General features: G+C 46.2%; 1 protein-coding gene across 5 annotated transcripts in view; it reads right to left on the reverse strand.

Annotated features, from left to right (window-relative positions):
• The window catches only part of arap3 (ArfGAP with RhoGAP domain, ankyrin repeat and PH domain 3), a 482,966-nt gene that overhangs the window by 145,182 nt on the left and 311,612 nt on the right, over positions 1 to 26,172 (reverse strand). For all 5 annotated transcript variants that reach the window (XM_078231730.1, XM_078231729.1, XM_078231727.1 and 2 more), the window contains exons 19-21: positions 22,571 to 22,676; positions 19,895 to 20,042; positions 7,218 to 7,286 (exon numbers count right to left, since the gene is read on the reverse strand). In XM_078231730.1, coding sequence (XP_078087856.1) covers positions 7,218 to 7,286; positions 19,895 to 20,042; positions 22,571 to 22,676 — 323 coding nt within the window. The remainder of the gene's footprint in view (positions 1 to 7,217; positions 7,287 to 19,894; positions 20,043 to 22,570; positions 22,677 to 26,172) is intronic.

The raw sequence follows: 26,172 nt of genomic DNA on the forward strand, positions 1-26,172 counted from the left end.
CGAAACTTTGAAGACCTGACCGGGCTCATTCCCCAGTACCAGGTCCAGTATAGCCCCCTCTCTAGTCGGGTTATCTACATGTTGTTCCAAAGAACCCTCCTGTACACATTTTACAAATTCCTCCCCATTCCGAGTCCCAGCTCTCAGCGATTTCCAGTCTATACCAGGGAAATTGAAGTCTCCCACTACAACAACCCTATTTTTCCTGCACCTATCCATTATCTCCTGACATATCCGTTCTTCCACTTCCCTTGGGCTGTTGGGGGGCCTGTAGTATACCCCCAACATAGTGACTGCGCCCTTCCTGTTTCTGAGCTCCACCCAGAGTGACTCGTTACACGACCCCTCTGAATTGTCCTCTCTCTGCGCTGCTGTAATATGCTCTCCAACTAATACTGCTACTCCCCCACCTCTTTTGGCCCCTCCTCTGTCTCGCCTAAAACACTTGTACCCCGGAATATTTAGCTGCCAGTCCTGTCCCTCTTTCAACCAAGTCTCTGTCACCACAACCACATCCAAATTCCTCGTAAGCATTAAGGCCCTAAGTTCGTCTGTCTTACCTGCTACGCTCCTTGCATTGAAGTAGATGCACTCCAGACCTCCAGGCCCAGTGAGGTCATCCTCCTCCAGAGTGCTCTTCTTTTTTGCCAGCCTTGTCCTGGCCCCAAGCTCGTCCCCAGCCTCTACACTTGTAGGCCTAATTTTTTGATCCCCACCCCCCTGCCATATTAGTTTAAATGTGGAGATCATACTAAACTAGTTTTTTGAAGCTGTCTTGTCTGGAGACAATACACATCTTTTTAGCCTGTCTTGATGCTCTCTCCACTCCCATTGTTTTGTTTCTTAAAGACTGGATTAGTTGTAAGTATTCGCATTCCAACCATTATTCATGTAAATTGAGTCTGTGTCTTATAAGTTCTGTTTGTGAACAGAATTCCCACTCACCTGAAGAAGGGGCTCAGAGCCTCGAAAGCTTGTGTGGCTTTTGCTACCAAATAAACCTGTTGGACTTTAACCTGGTGTTGTTAAACTTCTTACTATATTAGTTTAAACCCACCCGAACTGCACTAGCAAAACTCCCAGCCAGGATATTCATGCCCTTCCAATTTAGTTGTGACCCGTCCTTCTTGTACAGGTGCCGTCCTCTCTTGAAAACTTCCCAGTGATCCAGGAATATGAAGCCCTCCCTCCTGGACCAGTCCTTTAGCCAAGCGTTCAATTGTGCTATCTCCCTATTCCTAGCCTCACTGGCCCGAGGCATTGGGAGCAGCCCAGAGATTGCCACCCTGGAGGCCCTACTTTTTAGCCTATTTCCCATCAACCTGACGCAACTGGATCTGCGACCAGCAGTACTTTTCCGTACTGACCTACGGTTTGTGCCGTTATGAACAGGCTTATTTTCATTTTCCCTAGGGATGGAACCCCCACCTGCAGACAGTGCATTGCTCAGCTCCCAGTTAGCTGAGCCAGCCTCTTCACAAACTGCACTTTCTTTAGTAACATCCGTTTCCAGCTTTGCTTCTTCATGGTTTGGACTATTGGTGTTCACTGCAGAGGCAATGTTCCCAAAACAGGTCCACTTGGAGGAGGTAGTTTTCCTCCAACTGTTTTTTGAAGCAAGTTCACATCTTCAAAAGTCAGAGTTTGGGTTAAGTTGGCCACATGACTCTTTTGTAACTCGGCACACTTGCGATCATTCAGTGACAGTTCAACCAATGGAACTCTACCATTAACTGGGACAAGAGGACAAACACTTATTTTTTCAGTTTCTAGACTGGCAGTCGCTGCTGCTGCACGTGATGCCGATCGTGTCAGACGAACAGGATGGGCCTGCTCAACTATTTTATTGCAGTCACTGTTATCTTCCACAAAGATTCGGCTTGTCTGTTTTGGCCGCTGAATTGATGAACGCCTTAAACTTTTTCTGCTTCTAGAGAGCCTTTTATTTGGATCCTGGACTACAGATGGGCGCCTTCTAAGCCTTTTTCTCTCTGAAGGCGTTTTTGTCATCAACTCAGGCTCTGCATTAAAGTCATTGATAAACATCTTTTTGGCCTCCTCCTGGATTTCTTTCAGCCATACTTCATTTGATTTAAAACCTTCGATAAGCGTATTGAGTTTCTCACCAAAAAACTTCAGCATGTTATCAGTGTCCACTAATGTGATTGCTATTCTTGAAACCATGGTGTCCTCCTGACTCCCCAAAGCCTGTCCACCGTCGAATGGCATCAAGGTTGGTAAGTCGCCGGGACCGGATGGGATGTACCCCAGGTTACTGTGGGAGGCGAGGGAGGAGATTGCGGAGCCTTTGGCGATGATCTTTGCATCGTCGATGGAGACGGGAGAGGTTCCGGAGGATTGGAGGATTGCGGATGTGGTCCCTATATTCAAGAAAGGGAACAGGGACAGCCCGGGAAATTACCGACCGGTGAGTCTAACCTCAGTGGTTGGTAAGTTGATGGAGAGGATCCTGAGAGACAGGATTTATGATCATCTAGAGAAGTTTAGTATGATCAAAAGTAGTCAGCACGGCTTTGTCAGGGGCAGGTCGTGCCTTACGAGCCTGGTTGAGTTCTTTGAAAATGTGACCAAGCACATTGACGAAGGAAGAGCAGTGGATGTGGTCTATATGGACTTCAGCAAAGCGTTCGATAAGGTCCCCCATGCAAGACTTCTTGAGAAAGTGAGAGGGCATGGGATCCAAGGGGCTGTTGCCTTGTGGATCCAGAACTGGCTTGCCTGCAGAAGGCAGAGAGTGGCTGTGGAGGGGTCTTTCTCTGCATGGAGGTCAGTGACCAGTGGAGTGCCCCAGGGATCTGTTCTGGGACCCTTGCTGTTTGTCATTTTCATAAATGACCTGGATGAGGAAGTGGAGGGATGGGTTGGTAAGTTTGCTGACGACACCAAGGTAGGTGGTGTTGTGGATAGTTTGGAGGGATGTCAGAAGTTGCAGCGAGACATAGATAGAATGCAAGACTGGGCGGAGAAGTGGCAGATGGACTTCAACCCGGATAAGTGTGTAGTGATCCATTTTGGCAGATCCAATGGGATGGAGCAGCAGTATAAAATGAAGGGTACCATTCTTAGCAGTGTAGAGGATCAGAAGGACCTTGGGGTCCGGGTCCATAGGACTCTTAAATCGGACTCGCAGGTGGAGGATGCGGTCAAGAAGGCGTATGGCGTACTAGCCTTCATTAATCGAGGGATTGAGTTTAGGAGTCGGGAGATAATGCTGCAGCTTTATAGGACCCTGGTTAGACCCCACTTGGAGTACTGCGCGCAGTTCTGGTCACCTCATTACAGGAAAGATGTTGAAGCCATTGAAAGGGTGCAGAGGAGATTTACAAGGATGTTGCCTGGATTGGGGGGCATGCCTTATGAGGATAGGTTGAGGGAGCTTGGTCTCTTCTCCCTGGAGAGACGAAGGATGAGAGGTGACCTGATAGAGGTTTACAAGATGTTGAGGGGTCTGGATAGGGTGGACTCTCAGAGGCTATTTCCAAGGGCTGAAATGGTTGCTACGAGAGGACACAGGTTTAAGGTGCTGGGGGGTAGGTACAGGGGGGATGTCAGGGGTAAGTTTTTCACTCAGAGGGTGGTGGGTGAGTGGAATCGGCTGACGTCGGTGGTGGTGGAGGCAAACTCGTTGGGGTCTTTTAAGAGACTTCTGGATGAGTACATGGGATTTAATGGGATTGAGGGCTATAGATAGGCCTAGAGGTGGGGATGTGATCGGCGCAACTTGTGGGCCGAAGGGCCTGTTTGTGCTGTGACTTTCTATGTTCTATGTTCTATGTTACCAACTCCCTGAATTGCTCTCGTAGGATCCCCCTGCTCTTCCTATCTACGTCATTTGCACCAAAGTGTACAATGACATCCATTTCTTTATCCTCCCCTTTTAATATGCCTCCGATCCGCTCTGAGACATCCAGTACCCCAGCACCAGGTAGGCAGACTACCATCCTGGAGTCCTGTTCGCACCCACAGAATCGCCTGTCCGTGCCTCTAACCGACGAGTCCCCCACCACTATTGCTCTCCTAATCCCTCTCTTTCCTTTCCGGGCCACAGAGCCTGACTGTGTGCCAGTGACCTGGTCACTGTGGCTTACCCCTGGAGAGTCATCCTCCTCCACACTATCCAAAACAATATAGAACATAGAACAGTACAGCACAGAACAGGCCCTTCGGCCACGATGTTGTGCCGAGCTTTATCTGAAACCAAGATCAAGCTATCCCACTCCCTATCATCCTGGTGTGCTCCATGTGCCTATCCAATAACCGCTTAAACGTTCCTAAAGTGTCTGACTCCACTATCACTGCAGGCAGTCCATTCCACACCCCAACCACTCTCTGCGTAAAGAGCCTACCTCTGATATCCTTCCTATATCTCCCACCACGAACCCTATATATAAATGATTTGGAAGAAGGTGTAACTGGTGTAATCAGCAAGTTTGCGGATGACACGAAGATGGCTGGACTTGCGGATAGCGAAGAGCATTGTCGGGCAATACAGCAGGATATAGATAGGCTGGAAAATTGGGTGGAGAGGTGGCAGATGGTGTTAATCTGGATAAATGCGAAGTGATGCATTTTGGAAGAAATAATGTAGGGAGGAGTTATACAATAAATGGCAGAGTCATCAGGAGTATAGAAACACAGAGGGACCTAGGTGTGCAAGTCCACAAATCCTTGAAGGTGGCAACACAGGTGGAGAAGGTGGTGAAGAAGGCATATGGTATGCTTGCCTTTATAGGACGGGGTATAGAGTATAAAAGCTGGAGTCTGATGATGCAGCTGTATAGAACGCTGGTTTGGCCACATTTGGACTACTGCGTCCAGTTCTGGTCGCCGCACTACCAGAAGGACGTGGATGCGTTAGAGAGAGTGCAGAGAAGGTTTACCAGGATGTTGCCTGGTATGGACGGTCTTAGCTTTGAGGAGAGATTGGGTAAACTGGAGTTGTTCTCCCTGGAAAGACAGAGAATGAGGGGAGATCTAATAGAGGTGTACAAGATTATGAAGGGATAGATAGGGTGAACAGTGGGAAGCTTTTTCCCAGGTTGGAGGTGACGATCACGAGGGGTCACAGGCTCAAGGTGAGAGGGGCGAAGTATAACTCAGATATCAGAGGGACGTTTTTTACACAGAGGGTGGTGGGGGCCTGGAATGCGCTGCCAAGTAGGGTGGTGGAGGCAGGCACGCTGACATTGTTTAAGACTTACCTGGATAGTCACATGAGCAGCCTGGGAATGGAGGGATACAAACGATTGGTCTAGTTGGACCAAGGAGCGGCACAGGCTTGGAGGGCCGAAGGGCCTGTTTCCTGTGCTGTACTGTTCTTTGTTCTTTATAGTTATGCCCCCTTGTAATAGCTCCATCCACCCGAGGAAATAGTCTTTGAACGTTCACTCTATCCCCTTCATCATTTTATAAACCTCTGTTAAGTTTCCCCTCAGCCTCCTCCGCTCCAGAGAGAACAGCCCTAGCTCCCTCAACCTTTCCTCATAAGACCTACCCTCCAAACCAGGCAGCATCCTGGTAAATCTCCTCTGCACTCTTTCCAGCGCTTCCACATCCTTCTTATAGTGAGGTGACCAAAACTGCACACAATATTCCAAATGTGGTCTCACCAAGGTCCTGTACAGTTGCAGCATAACCCCACGGCTCTTAAACTCCAAACTCCTGTTAATAAAAGCTAACACACTATAGGCCTTCTTCACAGCTCTATTCACTTGAGTGGCAACCTTTAGAGATCTGCGGATATGGACCCCAAGATCTCTCTGTTCCTCCACAGTCTTCAGAACCCTACCTTTGACCCTGTAATCCACATTTAAATTAGTCCTACCAAAATGAATCACCTCACATTTATCAGGGTTAAACTCCATTTGCCATTTTTCAGCCCAGCTTTGCATCCTATCTATGTCTCTTTGCAGCCTACAACAGCCCTCCACCTCATCCACTACTCCACCAATCTTGGTGTCATCAGCAAATTTACTGATCCACCCTTCAGCCCCCTCCTCTAAGTCATTAATAAAAATCACAAAGAGCAGAGGACCAAGCACTGATCCATGTGGCACTCCGCTAGCAACCTGCTAAATCCCATCCCGAAGGACCTTTTCCATCAATTTATCAACCACCGAAGTAAGACTAACCGGTCTATAATTACCAGGGTCATTTCTATTCCCTTTCTTAAACAGAGGAACAACATTCGCCACTCTCCAGTCCTCTGGCACCATCCCCGTGGACAGTGAGGACCCAAAGATCAAAGCTAAAGGCTCTGCAATCTCATCCCTTGCCTCCCAAAGAATCCTAGGATACATTTCATCAATATACTTGTTTTGGAGGGGGACAACCACAGGTGACCCCACCACTAATTGCTCACACCCCTCCCCTCTCACACCTGTCGCCGAGCCCTTCCTATTATGAGAGACAGCCACTGGAGTACTCTCTGGTACGTTACCCTTATGACATTTACTCCTCCTAACTGTAACCTACGTGTCTTCCCCCTGAGGCCCCGGTGTAACTACTTGCCTATAACTCATATCTATTTGTCTCTCATTCTCCCTGACTAGACTAAGGTCATCAAGCAGCTGCTCCAGTTCCCTGAAGCGGTCCCTCAGGAGCTGCAGTTCCACGCACCTGGTGCAAATGTGAACCTCCGGGCGGCTAGGTGTTTCCGGGAATTCCCACATCCCACACCGAAAGCAACAAACTGGCCTATCACTCATTGCTACCCTTTTGCTTTATAGGATTGAAAAAGAAAAAACCTACCCCGCTTTGCCCTTTCCCCGAAGCCCTGTGAGCCAAAGCCCTTACAGCTCACACTCTACTCCCTGCTCACTTCACTGCCCGCTCCCGACGCTGCCCGCTCAAAAGTGCGGCCTGCTTTTAAACCCTCCAAAAACCTTCCCAGGCTTCTCCTGGGCCTACTTCCTGTTTTGGATTTAAAAAACCTCCGATTTTTAACACAAATTTAACTGAAAAATAAATAAATAAATCAAATGCAGAAACACACTCCCTTACCCTCAGCCTGCTCCTGTGGAATAATATTAAACCTGTACCATGTCAAACATGTACTGTGTTGTACCGTTTCAAACCTGGACCGCGTTGTACTGTATTGGACCATGTCAAATACCTTCAGAAGCTGGAATCCTGGAATCTATCAACATATCGATGTTACAATTCATCATCTTTTAAAGATTTGATTAATCACAAACCTGGACATCTTTCCATGTCATAATTAAACTGTTTTCCAGATCCATCTGTGTCACTTGTTCATCGTCAATCTGTCACATACAACATACGAAAGTGAGCCTATCAGGAGCCTCTGTGACAACATCTGTGTCTCTTAACAAAACTTTTTAAAGCAGTGAATTGATGAAGAGATCATTTGAAGATTTTTTAGGCAGGTACAAGAGAGGGGAGAGTGAGCTGGGGGGTGGGGTTTACATTTAATATTTTTCTTGAAAACCAGGGGTCAAGGGGATGAGCAGTGGATCAATGGTGAGTGAGTCTTGAACCAGCTCAGAACATTCCTGCAATTCATTGGAAAATCCATTGGCCTTATTATTTAATTTATTATCCCAGTTGTTTTTGCAATTTTCTTTGTCAAAGAGAACATAAGAACATAAGAAATAGGAGCAGGAGTAGGCCATCTAGCCCCTCGAGCCTGACCGGCCATTCAATAAGATCATGGCTGATCTGACGTGGATCAGTACCACTTACCTGCCTGATCCCCATAACCCTTAATTCCCTTACCGATCAGGAATCCATCCATCCGCGCTTTAAACATATTCAGCGAGGTAGCCTCCACCACCTCAGTGGGCAGAGAATTCCAGAGATTCACCACCCTCTGGGAGAAGAAGTTCCTCCTCAACTCTGTCTTAAACCGACCCCCCTTTATTTTGAGGCTGTGTCCTCTAGTTTTAACTTCCTCACTAAGTGGAAAGAATCTCTCCGCCTCCACCCTACCCAGCCCCCGCATTATCTTATAAGTCTCCATAAGATCCCCCCTCATCCTTCTAAACTCCAACGAGTACAAACCCAATCTCCTCAGCCTCTCCTCATAATCCAAACCCCTCATCTCCGGTATTAACCTGGTGAACCTTCTCTGCACTCCCTCCAATGCCAATATATCCTTCCTCATATAAGGGGACCAATACTGCACACAGTATTCCAGCTGCGGCCTCACCAATGCCCTGTACAGGTGCATCAAGACATCCCTGCTTTTATATTCTATCCCCCTCGCGATATAGGCCAACATCCCATTTGCCTTCTTGATCACCTGTTGTACCTGCAGACTGGGCTTTTGCGTCTCATGCACAAGGACCCCCAGGTCCCTTTGCACGGTAGCATGTTTTAATTTGTTTCCATTGAGATAGTAATCCCATTTGTTATTATTTCCTCCAAAGTGTATAACCTCGCATTTATCAACGTTATACTCCATTTGCCATATCCTCGCCCACTCACTCAGCCTGTCCAAATCTCTCTGCAGATCTTCTCCGTCCTCCACACGATTCACTTTTCCACTTATCTTTGTGTCGTCTGCAAACTTCGTTACCCTACACTCCGTCCCCTCCTCCAGATCATCTATATAAATGGTAAATAGTTGCGGCCCGAGTACCGATCCCTGCGGCAAGCCACTAGTTACCTTCCTCCAACCGGAAAAACACCCATTTATTCCGACTCTTTGCTTCCTGTCGGATAGCCAGTCCCCAATCCACTTTAACACACTACCCCCAACTCCGTGTGCCCTAATCTTCTTCAGCAGCCTTTTATGGGGCACCTTATCAAACGCCTTTTGGAAATCCAAAAACACCGCATCCACCGGTTCTCCTCCATCAACCGCCCTAGTCACATCTTCATAAAAATCCAACATGTTCGTCAAGCACGACTTTCCCCTCATGAATCCATGCTGCGTCTGATTGATCGAACCATTTCTATCCAGATGCCCTGCTATCTCCTCTTTAATAATGGATTCCAGCATTTTCCCTACTACAGACGTTAAGCTGACCGGCCTATAGTTACCCGCCTTTTGTCTCCTTCCTTTTTTAAACAGCGGCGTAACATTAGCCGTTTTCCAATCAACCGGCACTACCCCAGAATGCAACGAGTTTTGATAAATAATCACTAACGCATCCACTATTACCTCTGACATTTCTTTCAATACCCTGGGATGCATTCCATCCGGACCTGGGGACTTGTCCACCTTCAGTCCCATTAGTCTACCCAGCACTGCCTCTCTGGTAACATTAATTGTATTAAGTATTTCTCCTGCTGCCAACCCTCTATCGTTAATATTTGGCAAACTATTTGTGTCCTCCACCGTGAAGACCGACACAAAAAACTTATTTAAAGACTCAGCCATATCCTCATTTCCCACTATTAACTCCCCCCTCTCGTCCTCCAAGGGTCCAACATTCACTCTAGCCACTCTATTCCTTTTTATATATTTATAAAAACTTTTACTATCATTTTTTATATTAATTGCTAGCCTAGCTTCATAGTCTATCCTTCCTTTCTTTATCGCTTTCTTAGTCTCTCTTTGTTGTTTCTTAAATTTTTCCCAATCACTTGTTTCTCCACTATTTTTGGCCACTCTGTACGCAGCTGTTTTTATGTTAATACTCTCCTTTATTTCCTTCGTTATCCACGGCTGGTTCTCCCTTTTCTTACAATCCTTGTTTTTTGCTGGAATATATTTTTGCTGAGAACTGAAAAGGATCTCCTTAAAAATCCTCCACTGTTCCTCAGCTATCCTACCTGCCAGCCTGCTCTCCCAGTCTACCTTAGCCAATTCATCCCTCATCCTATCATATTTCCCTCTGTTCAAACAGAGGACACTGGTTTGGGACCAAACTTTCTCCTCTTCCATCTGAATCAGAAATTCGACCATATTGTGGTCACTAGACCCAAGAGGGTCCTTCACAATAAGATCCTTAATTCTACCTACCTCGTTACACAATACCAGATCCAAAATAGCTCGTTCCCTCGTCGGTTCCGTAACATGCTGTTCAAGGAAACTATCCCGACAGCATTCTAAGAACTCTTCCTCCATTCCACCCTTACCGACTTGAGTCTGCCAGTCAATGCGCATGTTGAAGTCCCCCATGATTATTGCCGTTCCGTTTTTACACGCATCCCTTATCTGCTTGTTTATAGCCCTCCCTACCTCAACATTATTATTTGGGGGCCTATATACCACACCTACTAGTGTCTTTATCCCTCTACTATTCCTCATCTCTACCCATAATGATTCCACGTTTTGTTCCTCAGAGCCTATGTCATCCCTCAGTACTACCCTGATATTATCTCTTATTAATAGCGCGACCCCACCACCTTTTCCTTCCTGTCTTTTCTTCCTAAACGCCTGATACCCCTGGATATTCATCTCCCAGTCCTGGTCACCTTTCAGCCACGTTTCTGTAATGGCCACTAGATCGTACCCACTTGTGCTGATTTGCACCATCAACTCATTTACCTTGTTCCGAATGCTTCGTCCATTCAGACAAAGTGTCCTTATTCCAGCTTTTATCTGGACCCGCTTTGATGAGTCGCGAACACCCTCTCCCTCTACTCCCTTATCTAAATTACCGCCTTCATTCACTTGCACCCTCTCCTCTACCATTAATTTTGTAATTCCCCTTACCCCTGCATCCTCCCCCCCATCAATTAGTTCCTTGATCCTAGTCAACTCTTCTAGCTCCCCTCCCCCCAACCTATCTAGTTTAAATTCTCCCCATTAGCCTTAGCCAACCTACCGGCCAGGATATTGGTCCCCCTGTGATTCAAGTTCCACCCGTTTTTTGTATACAGATCACCCCTGCCCCTAAAGAGGTCCCAATGGTCCAGGAACCTGAATCCCTGCCCCCTGCACCAGTCCCTCAGCCACACATTCATCTTCCACCTCACTCCATTCCTGCCCTCACCTTCCCGTGGCACAGGCAGTAATCCTGAGATTACTACCTTTGCTTTCCTCTTTCTCAGCTGTCTCACTAATTCCCTGTACTCCCTTTTCATGACCCCTTCTCCCTTCCTACCCACATCAGCGGTACCAATATGTACCGCTACCTCAGGCTCCTCTCCCTCCCACCTCAGGATTTCCGGGACGCGACTAGCGACATCCTGGATCCCGGCCCCAGGGAGGCAGACCACCATGCGAGAATCCCGCCTACCTCCGCAGAAACGCCTGTCTGTCCCCTTCACCATCGAGTCCCCGATTAATACCGCCTTCCTCCTCTTTTCCTTAGCCCTCTGAGTTACAGGGCTGGACTTCACTGCGGAGACACGGCCACTGCTGCTTCCCCCAGGCGGGCTGTCCCCCCCAGCAGTACTCAAGCAGGAGTACTTGTTGTGCAGGGGCAAATCCACTGGGGTGCTCTCAACCACCCTAGCCTTACCCTTCCTGGCCGTCACCCACTTGGCCTCCTCCCGTGGCCCTGGTGTGACCACCTGATGATAGCTCTTGTCTATCACCTCCTCATTCTCCCTCATCAGCCTAAGATCCTCGAGCTGCAGTTCCAGCTCCCTAACACGGTCCCTCAGGAACCGCAGCTCGACACACCCCTCACAGATGTGGATGTCCGGGAGGCCAGATGCCTCCAGGACCTCCCACATCCTACACTGGGAACAACACACTGGTTTCACACTCATACTGGACACTTTATGTCAAGTAAGACAGTGAAAAGTTAATAAGAATGTAAGGAAACAAAAACTCACCCCTGCTCGTCCAAGCCCTGTGAGCCAAAGCCCTGACAGCTCACTCAACTTCCCACTCACTCTGCTGCCCGCTACGATGCTGCCCGCTGTATACTTTGGTGCCCTTTTAAACCCTCCAAAAACTTCCCCAGGCCTCTCCTGGCCCTACTTCCAGTTTTGAAAAAAACCTCCGATTTTAAACCCAAAATTAACTGAAAAAATAAATAATTAATTAAAGTCAGAAAACCCACTCTCTTACCCTCAGCCTGCTCCTGGGAACAATGGGCAAAGAATTATTTCGCATATCTATTCATCCACACCAAAAAAAGGAAACAAATTTCAGTTGACGGGCAAAAGAAGGTAGGGTGACATAAGAAAAAGATTCTTGGAGTGGTGATCTGGAAGGCGCTGCTTTAAGGGACAATTAAATCAGCTTCATTAGTAACTTTTGAAGGGGAATTCGATAAACACTTGGAGGGAAAAGAATTAAGGGCTATGAGGAAAGAACAATAGTAGTGGGACAAATTGGGTCATCTTAACAAGGAGCTGGACATGCACAATGGGCTGAATGGCCTCCTTTTGTGTTGTATCATTTTATGATTCTATTATCTCAAAGTTCTCAAGGATGGAGATAGATCTCAGCCGTGTTGGAGTTTTCTGATTGTACTCCAATCGCTGCTGTATGTGGCCAGCAGGCAGGTGGGACAAGGTATTTGCCCTCATGCTGAGCTCTGCGATATTCAGACACTTAGAGGCGGATATTAAAGGGCAAGACTTCAGCAGATCATCAGGTATCTGTACTCTCAGTTCGAAGTGCCACTGGGCAGAAGCAGAAAGCAACTAAGTTTCATTCAAACATTTTACATAAAAATAACAATGGCAATTCAACAAAGATTTCTGCAAAAATAAAAATAACACAGTTGATTGTAGATTTATGAAACAAAAGGAAAAGTTCTGAAAATGATATCAGGCAGGAACTTTCAACAGTTAATTGGGGGAGTCTGTGGGAAGGCAAAGGGACATCTGGTAAGTGGGAGGCTTTCAAAAGTGTGTTAACCAGGGTTCAGCGTAAGCACATTCCTCTTGGAGTGAAGGGCAAGGCTGGCAGAAATAGGGAACCCTGGATGACTCGGGATACTGAGGCCCTGGTCGAGAAGAAGAAGGGGGCACAAATGTGAGAAAATGCATTTTGGAAGGTCTAATACAGATAGGAAACATACAGTAAATGGCAGAACCCTTAAGAGTATTGATAGGCAAAGGGATCTGGATGTACAAACAAAAACAAAGAACAAAGAACAGTACAGCACAGGAAACAGGCCCTTCGGCCCTCCAAGCCTGTGCCGCTCCTTGGTCCAACTAGACCAATCGTTTGTATCCCTCCATTCCCAGGCCGCTCATGTGACTATCCAGGTAAGTCTTAAACAATGTCAGCGTGCCTGCCTCCACCACCCTACTTGGCAGCGCATTCCAGGCCCCCACCACCCTCTGTGTAAAAAACGTCCCTCTGATATCTGAGTTATACTTCACCCCTCTCACCTTGAGCCCGTGACCCCTCGTGATCGTCACCTTCAACCTGGGAAAAAGCTTCCCACTGTTCACCCTATCTATCCCTTCATAATCTTGTACACCTCTATTAGATCTCCCCTCATTCTCCGTCTTTCCAGGGAGAACAACCCCAGTTTACCCAATCTCTCCTCATAGCTAAGACCCTCCATACCAGGCAACATCCTGGTAAACCTTCTCTGCACTCTCTCTAATGCTTCCACGTCCTTCTGGTAGTGCGGCGACCAGAACTGGACGCAGTAGTCCAAATGTGGCCTAACCAGCGTTCTATACAGCTGCATCATCAGACTCCAGCTTTTATACTCTTTTATACAGGTACACAGGTCCCTGAAAGTGGCAACATAGGTGGAGAAGGTAGTCAAGAAGGCATATGGCATACTTGCCTTCATCAGCCAGGGCACTGAGTTTAAAAATTGGCAAGTCATGTTGCAGCTTTATAGAACCTTAGTTAGGCCGCATTTAGAATATAGTATTCAATTCTGGTCGCCTGACTACCAGAAGGATGTGGAAGCTTTGGAGAGGGTGCAGAAAAGTTTTACCAGGATGTTGCCTGGTATGGAGGGCATTAGCTATGAAGACAGGTTGGAGAAACTTGGTTCGTTCTCACTGGAGCGACAGAAGTTGAGGGGAGACCTGATAGAAGTCGACAAGATTATGAGGGGCATGGACAGAGTGGATAGTCAGAAGCTTTTTCCCAGGGTGGAAGAGTCAATTACTAGGAGGCATAGGTTTAAGGTGCGAGGGGCAAGGTTTAAAGGAGATGTACGAGGCAGATCTTTTACACAGAGAGTTGTGGGTGCCTGGAACTCATTGCTGCAGGAGGTAGTGGAAGCGGATACGGTAGTGACTTTTAAGGGGTGTCTTGACAAGGACCTAAATTGGATGGGAAGAGAAGGATATGGTCCCTGGAATGGTAGGGGGTTAAGTCGGGCAGCATGGTTCATGTAGATGGACTGGGAGATGAATATCCAGGGGTATCAGGCGTTTAGGAAGAATAGACAGGAAGGAAAAGGTGGTGGGGTCGCGCTATTAATAAGAGATAATATCAGGGTAGTACTGAGGGATGACATAGGCTCTGAGGAACAAAACGTGGAATCATTATGGGTAGAGATGAGGAATAGTAGAGGGATAAAGACACTAGTAGGTGTGGTATATAGGCCCCCAAATAATAATGTTGAGGTAGGGAGGGCTATAAACAAGCAGATAAGGGATGCGTGTAAAAACGGAACGGCAATAATCATGGGGGACTTCAACATGCGCATTGACTGGCAGACTCAAGTCGGTAAGGGTGGAATGGAGGAAGAGTTCTTAGAATGCTGTCGGGATAGTTTCCTTGAACAGCATGTTACGGAACCGACGAGGGAACGAGCTATTTTGGATCTGGTATTGTGTAACGAGGTAGGTAGAATTAAGGATCTTATTGTGAAGGACCCTCTTGGGTCTAGTGACCACAATATGGTCGAATTTCTGATTCAGATGGAAGAGGAGAAAGTTTGGTCCCAAACCAGTGTCCTCTGTTTGAACAGAGGGAAATATGATAGGATGAGGGATGAATTGGCTAAGGTAGACTGGGAGAGCAGGCTGGCAGGTAGGATAGCTGAGGAACAGTGGAGGATTTTTAAGGAGATCCTTTTCAGTTCTCAGCAAAAATATATTCCAGCAAAAAACAAGGATTGTAAGAAAAGGGAGAACCAGCCGTGGATAACGAAGGAAATAAAGGAGAGTATTAAAATAAAAACAGCTGCGTACAGAGTGGCCAAAAATAGTGGAGAAACAAGTGATTGGGAAAAATTTAAGAAACAACAAAGAGAGACTAAGAAAGCGATAAAGAAAGGAAGGATAGACTATGAAGCTAGGCTAGCAATTAATATAAAAAATGATAGTAAAAGTTTTTATAAATATATAAAAAGGAATAGAGTGGCTAGAGTGAATGTTGGACCCTTGGAGGACGAGAGGGGAGAGTTAATAGTGGGAAATGAGGATATGGCTGAGTCTTTAAATAAGTTTTTTGTGTCGGTCTTCACGGTGGAGGACACAAATAGTTTGCCAAATATTAACGATAGAGGGTTGGCAGCAGGAGAAATACTTAATACAATTAATGTTACCAGAGAGGCAGTGCTGGGTAGACTAATGGGACTGAAGGTGGACAAGTCCCCGGGTCCGGATGGAATGCATCCCAGGGTATTGAAAGAAATGTCAGAGGTAATAGTGGATGCGTTAGTGATTATTTATCAAAACTCGTTGCATTCTGGGGTAGTGCCGGTTGATTGGAAAACGGCTAATGTTACGCCGCTGTTTAAAAAAGGAAGGAGACAAAAGGCGGGTAACTATAGGCCGGTCAGCTTAACGTCTGTAGTAGGGGAAATGCTGGAATCCATTATTAAAGAGGAGATAGCAGGGCATCTGGATAGAAATGGTTCGATCAATCAGACGCAGCATGGATTCATGAGGGGAAAGTCGTGCTTGACGAACATGTTGGATTTTTATGAAGATGTGACTAGGGCGGTTGATGGAGGAGAACCGGTGGATGCGGTATTTTTGGATTTCCAAAAGGCGTTTGATAAGGTGCCCCATAAAAGGCTGCTGAAGAAGATTAGGGCACACGGAGTTGGGGGTAGTGTGTTAAAGTGGATTGGGGACTGGCTATCCGACAGGAAGCAAAGAGTCGGAATAAATGGGTGTTTTTCCGGTTGGAGGAAGGTAACTAGTGGCGTGCCGCAGGGATCGGTACTCGGGCCGCAGCTATTTACCATTCATATAGATGATCTGGAGGAGGGGACTGAGTGTAGGGTAATGAAGTTTGCAGACGACACAAAGATAAGTGGAAAAGTGAATCGTGTGGAGGACGGAGAAGATCTGCAGAGAGATTTGGACAGGCTGAGTGAGTGGGCGAGGATATGGCAAATGGAGTATAACGTTGATAAATGCGAGGTTATACACTTTGGAGGAAATAATAACAAATGGGATTACTATCTCAATGGAAACAAATTAAAACATGCTACCGTGCAAAGGGACCTGGGGGTCCTTGTGCATGAGACGCAAAAGCCCAGTCTGCAGGTACAACAGGTGATCAAGAAGGCAAATGGGATGTTGGCCTATATTGCGAGGGGGATAGAATATAAAAGCAGGGATGACTTGATGCACCTGTACAGGGCATTGGTGAGGCCGCAGCTGGAATACTGTGTGCAGTATTGGTCCCCTTATATGAGGAAGGATATATTGGCATTGGAGGGAGTGCAGAGAAGGTTCACCAGGTTAATACCGGAGATGAGGGGTTTGGATTATGAGGAGAGGCTGAGGAGATTGGGTTTGTACTCGTTGGAGTTTAGAAGGATGAGGGGGGATCTTATGGAGACTTATAAGATAATGCGGGGGCTGGATAGGGTGGAGGCGGAGAGATTCTTTCCACTTAGTAAGGAAGTTAAAACTAGAGGACACAGCCTCAAAATAAAGGGGGGTCGGTTTAAGACAGAGTTGAGGAGGAACTTCTTCTCCCAGAGGGTGGTGAATCTCTGGAATTCTCTGCCCACTGAGGTGGTGGAGGCTACCTCGCTGAATATGTTTAAAGCGCGGATGGATGGATTCCTGAGCGGTAAGGGAATTAAGGGTTATGGGGATCAGGCGGGTAAGTGGTACTGATCCACATCAGATCAGCCATGATCTTGTTGAATGGCGGGGCAGGCTCGAGGGGCTAGATGGCCTACTCCTGCTCCTATTTCTTATGTTCTTATGTTCTTATGTAGGCTTGGAGGGCCGAAGGGCCTGTTCTTGTGCTGTAATTTTCTTTGTTCTTTGAGGCACATGACATGCTTAGGCAGCTGGGATCAAGTGAATCCCTTGAAGAGTATAGGTGGTGTAGGAGTAGAGTTGAGAGAGAAATCAGGAGGACCAAAAGGGGATACGAGATTGTCTTGGGAGATAAGATAAAGGAGAATCCAAAGAGCTTCTACAAATACATAAAGGGCAAAAGAGTAACTAGGGAGAGAGTAGGGCCTCTTAAGGATCAACAAGGTCATCTATGCGCGGATCCATAAGAGATAGGCGAGATCCTAAATTAATATTTCTCATCAGGATTTACTGTTGAGAAAAGCATGGATGTTAGGGAACTTGGGAAATAAATAATGATGTCTTAAGGAGCGTACATATTACAGAGAAGGAGGTGTTGGAAGTCTTAAAGTGCATCATAAATCCCCAAGACCTGATGAAGTGTATCCCAGGAAATTGTGGGAGGCTAGGGAGGAAATTGCGGGTCCCCGAGCAGAGATATTTGAATCATCGATCGTCACAGGTGAGGTACCTGAAGATGGGAGAGTGGCAAATGTTGTGCCTTTGTTTAAAAAGGGCTGCAGGGAAAAGCCTGGAAACTACAGGCCAGTGAGCCTCATATCTGTGGTGGGTAGGTTGTTGGAAGGTATTTTGAGAGACAGGATCTGCAGGTATTTAGAGATGCAAGGACTGATTAGGGACAGTCAGCATGGCTTTGCGGGTGGAAAATCATGTCTCACAAATTTGATTGAGCTTTTTGAAGGTAGATGAGGGCAGTGCAGTTGATGTTGTCTCCATGGACTTTAGCAAGGCCTTTGACAAGGTACCGCATGGTAGGCTGTTGCATAAGGTTAAATTTCACAGGATCCAGGGTGAGGCAGCAAAACGGATACAAAATTGGCTTGAGGACAAAAGCCAGATGGTGGTTATAGAAGGTTGTCTTTCAAACTGGAGGCCTGTGACCAGCGGTGTGCCTCAGGGATCAGTGCTGGGTCCACTGTTATTTGTCAGTTATATTAATGATTTGGATGAGAATTTAGGAGGCATGGTTAGTAAGTTTGCAGATGACACCAAGATTGGTAGCATAGTGGACAGTGAAGAAGGTTATCTCGGATTGCAACGGGATCTTGATCAATTGGGCCAGTGGGCTGACGAATGGCAGATGGAGTTTAATTTAGACAAATGCGAGGTGATGCATTTTGGTAGATTGAACCAGGACAGGACTTACTCAGTTAATGGTAGGGCGTTGGAGAGAGTTACAGAACAAAAAGATCTACAGGTTCATAGCTCCTTGAAAGTGGAGTCACAGGTGGACGGATTGGTAAAGAAGGCATACAGCATGCTCGCTTTCATTGGTCAGAACGTTGAATACAGGAGTTGGGATGTCTTGTTGAAGTTGTACAAGACATTGGTAAGGCCACATTTGGAATACTGTGTACAGTTCTAGTCACCCTATTATAGAAATGATATTATTAAACTAGAAAGAGCACAGAACAGATTTACTGGGATGCTACTGGGACTTGATGATTTGAGTTATAAGGAGAGACTGGAGAGACTGGGACTTTTTTCTCTGGAGCATAGAAGGCTGTGGGGTGATCTTATAGAGGTCTAAAAAAGTAATGAGGGGCATAGATCAGCTAGATAGTCAATATCTTTTCCCACAGGTCGGGGAGTCTAAAACTAGAAGGCATAGCTTTGGGTGAGAGGGAAGAGATACAAAAGTGTCCAGAGGGGCAAACATTTCACACAGAGGGTGGTGAGTGTCTGGAACAAGCTGCCAGAGGTAATAGTAGAGGTGGGTACAATTTTGTCTTTTAAAAAGCGTTTAGGCAGTTACATGGGTATGATAGGTATAGAGGGATAGGGGCCAAATGCAGGCAATTGGGACTAGCTTAGGGGTTTATAAAAAGGGGCGGCATGGACAAGTTGGGCTGATGGGCCTGTTTCCATGCTGTAAACCTCTATGACTCTATAAGAAACACCAGCACAGGAGTTGGGCAGAATCTGAAAAAAAAACTGTCTAACATGTTGTTAATGAAATGTGTTCATCAGAAAAGGATATGTAGGAAGACAGACACTGAACATCTATAAAGAGATACAGATAGTCTGAGTGAGTGGGCAAGGGTCTGGCAGATGGAGTACAATGCTGGTAAATGTGACGTCATCCATTTAGGTAAGAATAACCCTCATGGTCATCAGTGGCCTCCCACACAGCTGTACCCTCCTTTCACATGACGTGGCACAATGCCTTCCGCACCCCCAATGCAGTTGTGAGGTCACTGGTATGAGGCGCAAAGCTGCCCTCCCTGCTCTGCAGCCCCCCCCCATCCCCCCGGATGAATGGTCCCCCGGGATACGGATCCGTGATACCCCAGGACATTGGCAGCAGCATGTGGCAGACTGAGCTCAGAGCTTTGACATTCACACAGGGCATAATGGTGGTTGGGGAAGGTTCTCATTGAGGAACCCTTGCCGTATAAACATTTATGCACCCTGCAAACTGGCTTCCAGACATGGCATGCAGTTCAGATGGACAGTGGGAAAGCACCCTCTAACTTCCATGTGATGGGTGCCCATTGTAGGGAACATCGCAGAGTTCCTGCAGAGTGAGGAACTGTGTTAACAGCTGCCAAGCCCCCTTGATTGGGGCGGCAGCTAGCAGATGAAGTGTCATCAAAAACATTCAATATGTAACTAACTGATGTCTCATGCTAGATCATCCCAATTCTCTTCCATCTCAGCTGTTCAAGAGCTCCCAGTCTCCGAATTACTGGGAATATTTTGTCTATTTTAACATTGGAACCCAGATATGGTCTATCAGGTATTGCATTCATTGTAATAATTATATAATCCAGGTGTAGTTACTTACATCAAACACTAATACATAGTTATCAATCAGGTCTTCAATCACGCGGACTTCCTGCTCTCCTTTGCCATCCGTTTGAAACAAGCTGGGAGCGAAAAGTAGCGACAGGTTCTTGGTGCACATCTGGTTCAGGTCTGCACATTTCTGAACCCTGTTCACATGGGGAAAGCACAGTAAGAAGTCTCACAACACCAGGTTAAAGTCCAACAGTTTATTTGGTAGCACAAGCCACAAGCTTTCGGAGTGCTGCCCCTTCATCAGGTGAGTGGGAGTTCTGTTCACAAACAGGGTATATAAAGAGACAAACTCAATTTACAAAATAATGGTTGGAATGCAAGTCTTTACAGGTAATCAAGTCTTAAAGATACAGGCAATGTGAGTGGAGAGAGGGTTAAGCACAGGTTAAAGAGATATGTATTGTCTCCAGACAGGACAGTTAGTGAGATTTTGCAAGCCCAGGCAAGTCGTGGGGGTTAAAGATAGTGTCACATGAACCCAAGATCCCGGTTGAGGCCGTCCTCATGTGTGCGGAACTTGGCTATCAGTCTCTGTTTACATGGGGAAACACAAGTTAAAACTTTGTGCCATGAAATTGTTGTGCCACCCTTATCTTAATCCAAGTGCTCTATGGACCAAAAAATCTTAACAGGACTATTGTAATAAGGTGGAACACTTTGGAGTGCAATTGTCATTCTGTCATAAGTATTTCCGGAATTTTTTACTCCCAAGTTAATGAACTTGAATTTCACTGCCATTATCCAAAGCTTCTCACCCTGTAACATGTATCATGAATACAATCGCTGCTTCAATCCCATCCAAATCTCTGCTCTGAAATTAACCCTTAAAATAGACAAATCAGGGACATTCACTGACGGTTGTAGCAAACACGAGGATATGAATGTACTCACGAGGTGGCTGGATATAGCACTTGGGGAGAATGGGATCAAAGGTTATAGGGAAAAAGCAGGATTAGGCTATTGAATTGGAGATCAGGCATGATCGTAATGAATGGCGGAACAGGCTCGAAAGGCTGAATGACCTCCTCCTGCTCCTATCTTCTACGTTTCTGTGATATTCTATAGAACAACAAATCCAATTTTAATATATTGTTTTTGAACTCAAAAAACAATCAGCAGATCATGCATTAACTCAACCCTGGAACACCTGGATAACAAGCACACCTATGTCAGACTCTGATTTATTGACTACAGCTCAGCCTTCAACATTATTATTCCCACGAAACTCATCTCCAAACTCTGTGGCCTGGGCCTTGGCACCTCCCTCTGTGACTGGATCCTGAACTTCCTAACTTACAGACCACAATCGATAAGGATAGGCAACCACACCTCCTCCACGATCATCCTCAACACCGGTGCCCCACAAGGCTGTGTTCTCAGCCCTCTACTATACTCCTTATATACCTATGACTGTGTGGCAAAATTCCCGTCCAATTCGATTTTCAAGTTTGCTGATGATACCACCGTAGTGGGTCGGATCTCAAACAATGACAAGACAGAGTGCAGGAATGAGATAGAGAATGTGGTGAACTGGTGCAGCAACAATAATCTCTCCCTCAATGTCAACAAAACGAAGGAGATTGTCATCGACTTCAGGAAGCGTAAAGGAGAACATGCCCCTGTCTACATCAATGGGGATGAAGTAGAAAGGGTCGAGAGCTTCAATTTTTTATGTGTCCAGATCACCAACTATCTGTCCTGGTTCCCCCATGCCGACTCTATAGTTAAGAAAGCTCATCAACGCCTCTACTTTCTCAGAAGGAAACTTGGCATGTCAGTTACAACTCTCACCAACTTTTACAGATGCACCATAGAAAGCATTCTTTCTGGTTGTATCACAGCTTGGTATGGCTCTTGCTTTGCCCAAGACCGCAAGGAACTACAAAAGGTCATGAATGTAGCCCAATCCATCACGCAAACCAGCCTCCCATCCACTGACTCTGTCTACACTTCCCGCTGCCTCAGCAAAGTAGCCAGCATAATTAAGGACCCCAGGCACCCCAGACATTCTCTCTTCCTTCGGGAAAAAGATACAAAAGTCTGAGGTCACGTACCAACCGACTCAAGAACAGCTTCTTCCCTGCTGCCTTCAGACTTTTGAATGGACCTACCTTGTATTAAGTTGATCTTTCTCTACATCCTAACTATGACTGTAACACTACATTCTGCACCCTCTTCTTTCCTTCTCTATGAACGGTATGCTTTGTCTGTATAGCGTGCAAGAAACAATACTTTCACTGTGTGTTAATACATGTGACAATAATAAATCAAATCAAATCAAAAATGCAGTAACCATGGAGACCAGAGTTGATGTTTCTAACTGACGACATTTCAGCAGAGCTGCGTCTATAATACTTCGCTTTCATTCAGAAAGTGAAAGGAGTAAGAAAAGAGAGACTTTTGTAGATCAGATGGGACAAATGCAGGATCCAAATAGAAATCTGATCACCATCTTGCAGAGAGGGCTTTTGAGTTTGCATTTCAGCCCTAGGATTTTACAGATAAGTATAGTGAAAAGCATGTTTTCAGAAGCTATTCTGATGCAGCATCAATGTTGGTGATAGCAGTTCCTGAAAAGCTTTATCCAAGATCTCGCAACGCTCCAAGAATTATTGTTTAAAAGCCTCCAGCTTAAACAACTAATAAACTAAACAGGACTAACCTGTACAAGTGACCAATCAGAGCAGCAAGCGTCATTCTGTTGACTCTTGGGAGTACAGCAATGATTTCTTGGTAATGCTGCAGTCTCTGCGGTTTGTGTGGAATCTCTGAAAAAATGGATGAAAACAAGTCACAATATTTTGCCTTTCTTCCTGAGGTGTGTGTAAAACTATCTGCCTACAAATTTTTGATATCTACTGAACATACTTTCTGACAATAATGCAGATATATTTAAAAAACCTTTCTCAGTCTGAAATTTAATATATAAAATTAAAGTAAGTTTAATAATTGCTGAAAAAATCATCAAAACTTTCCATCTTGCACTCAACAGGGCGATGCAATAAGGCCAAAATTCAAAGGGAGCAATTTAGGAGTGCTGATTAGTTGGCAAGTCCACTCTGATTGGTTGAGGTTTTGCAATGAAGAATGTATCAGGGAACAATGATTCCAAATGCTTTTGTTTAATTTTTAAACGAAGGTGAAATCCCTGGACATGCTCCTTTTGCCTGCAGAGTATTGGGCCCTGTGCATCAATATATGTAGCTTCCAGCAAGAGTCAGCACCATTGCGAGCCTGACGAATAATCTGAAACTGATTGTAAATGTAATTTTTAGCAGATCATTGGATCACATCTAATATTATACATGATATTTGGATGTTCGTAAGAACAGGCTAGATGAATATGGTCAGTCCATTGCAACAATAGTTTACTTCAGATTTCTCAAAGCTATATATATTCATACACAATAACCTGTCATCGAACATAGAACAGTGCAGCGCAGGAACAGGCCCTTCGGCCCACGATGTTGTACCGAACATGGCGCTAAATTAAACTAATTCCTTCTGCCTGCCCTTGCTCCATATCCCGCTATTCCTTGCATATTCATATGCTTATCTAAAAGCCCCTTAAATGTCCCTGTTGTATCTGCCTCCACCACCACCCCTGGCAGCGCGTTCCAAATACCTACCACACTGTGTAAAAAAACCTGCCCCTCACATCTCCTTCGAACTTTCCCCCCTCTCACCTTGAGTGCATGCCCCCTAGTATTAAACATTTCAACTCTGGGAAAAGAATTCTGACTGTCAACCCTGTCGATGCCTCGCATAATTTTATATTCTTTCTATCAGGTCTCCTCTCAGCCTCCGCCGCTCCAGAGAAAACAACCCTAGTCTGTCCATCCTCTCCTTATAGCTTATACCTTCTAATCCAGGCAGCATCCTGGTAAACCTCTTCTGCATCCTCTCCAAAGCCTCCACATCCTTCCAGTAATGTGGTGACCAGAATTGAAGGAAATACTATAAGTACGGCCTAACCATAGTTTTATAAAGCTGCAACATGACACCTTGACTCTTGTACTCAATGCCCCAACGATTAAAGGCAAGCATGCCATATGCCTTCTTCACCACCCTATCTACTTGTGTGGCCACTTTCAAGGAGCGATGGACTTGAACCCCAAGATCCCTCTGTACATCAATGCTGTTCAGGGTCGTGCCATTAACTGTGTACTTACCGTTAACATTTGATTTCCCAAAGTGCAACACCTCCCACTAGCCCGCATTAAACTCCATCTGCCATTTCTCTGCCCATATCTGCAGCTGATCTCTATCCCGCTGTATCCTTTGACAATATTCATCACTGTCCACAATTCCACCTATCTTTATGTTGTCTGTAAATTTACTAACCCATTCATCTATGTTTTCATCCAAGTCATTTATATATGTCACAAACAGCAGAGGTCCCAGTATAGATCCTGCGGATCATCACTAGCCATGGACCTCCAGCCAGAAAAACACCCTTCCACCACGACCCTCTGACTTCCATGGGTAAGCCACTTCTGAATCCAAGTGGCCAAGTCACCATGGATCCCATGCATCTTAATCTTCTGGATCAGCCTACCATGATAAGGTCCCCCATGCAAGACTTCTCGAGAAAGTGAGAGGGCATGGGATCCAAGGGGCTGTTGCCTTGTGGATCCAGAACTGGCTTGCCTGCAGAAGGCAGAGAGTGGTTGTTGATGGGTCTTTTTCTGAATGGAGGTCGGTCACCAGTGGAGTGCCCCAGGGATCTGTTCTGGGACCCTTGCTGTTTGTCATTTTCATAAATGACCTGGATGAGGAAGTGGAGGGATGGGTTGGTAAGTTTGCTGACGACATGAAGGTTGGTGGTGTTGTGGATAGTTTGGAGGGATGTCAGAAGCTGCAGCGTGACACAGATAGGATGCAAGACTGGGCGGAGAAGTGGCAGATGGACTTCAACCCAGATAAATGTGTAGTGGTACATTTTGGCAGGTCAAATGGGATGAAGGAGTATAATATCAAGGGTAAGACTCTTAGCAGTGTAGAGGATCAGAAGAACCTTGGGGGTCCGGGTCCATAGGACTCTTAAATCGGCCTCGTAGGTAGAGGAGGTGGTTAAGAAGGCGTAGGGTGTGCTGGCCTTCATCAATCGAGGAATTGAGTTGAGGAGTCGGGAGACAATGATGCACCTTTATAAGACCCTCCTCAGACCCCACTTAGAGTACTGTGCTCAGTTCTGGTCGCCTCATTACAGGAAGGATGTAGAAATTATTGAAAGGGTGCAGAGAAGATTTACAAGGATGTTGCCCGAATTGGGTGGCATGCCTTATGAGGATAGGTTGAGGGAGCTCGGTCTTTTCTCCTTGGAGAGATGAAGGGTGAGAGGTGACCTGATAGAGGTGTACAAGATGTTGAGATGTATAGATCGGGTGGATTCTCAGAGGCTTTTTCCCAGGGCTGAAATGGCTGCTACAAGAGGACACAGGTTTAAGCTGCTGGGGAGTAGGTACAGAGGAGATAAGAACATAAGAACATAAGAAATAGGAGCAGGAGTAGGCCATCTAGCCCCTCAAGCCTGCCCCGCCATTCAATAAGATCATGGCTGATCTGACGTGGATCAGTACCACTTACCCGCCTGATCCCCATAACCCTTAATTCCCTTACCGATCAGGAATCCATCCATCCACGCTTTAAACATATTCAGCGAGGTAGCCTCCACCACCTCAGTGGGCAGAGAATTCCAGAGATTCACCACCCTCTGGGAGAAGAAGTTCCTCCTCAACTCTGTCTTACAGGTTTAAGGTGCTGGGGGGTAGGTACAGGGGGGATGTCAGGGGTAAGTTTTTCACTCAGAGGGTGGTGGGTGAGTGGAATCGGCTGACGTCGGTGGTGGTGGAGGCAAACTCGTTGGGGTCTTTTAAGAGACTTCTGGATGAGTACATGGGATTTAATGGGATTGAGGGCTATAGATAGGCCTAGAGGTGGGGATGTGATCGGCGCAACTTGTGGGCCGAAGGGCCTGTTTGTGCTGTGGCTTTCTATGTTCTATGTTCTATGTTAAACCGACCCCCCTTTATTTTGAGGCTGTGTCCTCTAGTTTTAACTTCCTTACTAAGTGGAAAGAATCTCTCCGCCTCCACCCTATCCAGCCCCCGCATTATCTTATAAGTCTCCATAAGATCACCCCTCATCCTTCTAAACTCCAATGAGTACAAACCCAATCTCCTCAGCCTCTCCTCATAATCCAAACCCCTCATCTCCGGTATCAACCTGGTGAACCTTCTCTGCACTCCCTCCAATGCCAAT

Source organism: Mustelus asterias, chromosome 16 (assembly GCF_964213995.1).
Source record: "Mustelus asterias chromosome 16, sMusAst1.hap1.1, whole genome shotgun sequence".
Taxonomy (NCBI): domain Eukaryota; kingdom Metazoa; phylum Chordata; class Chondrichthyes; order Carcharhiniformes; family Triakidae; genus Mustelus; species Mustelus asterias.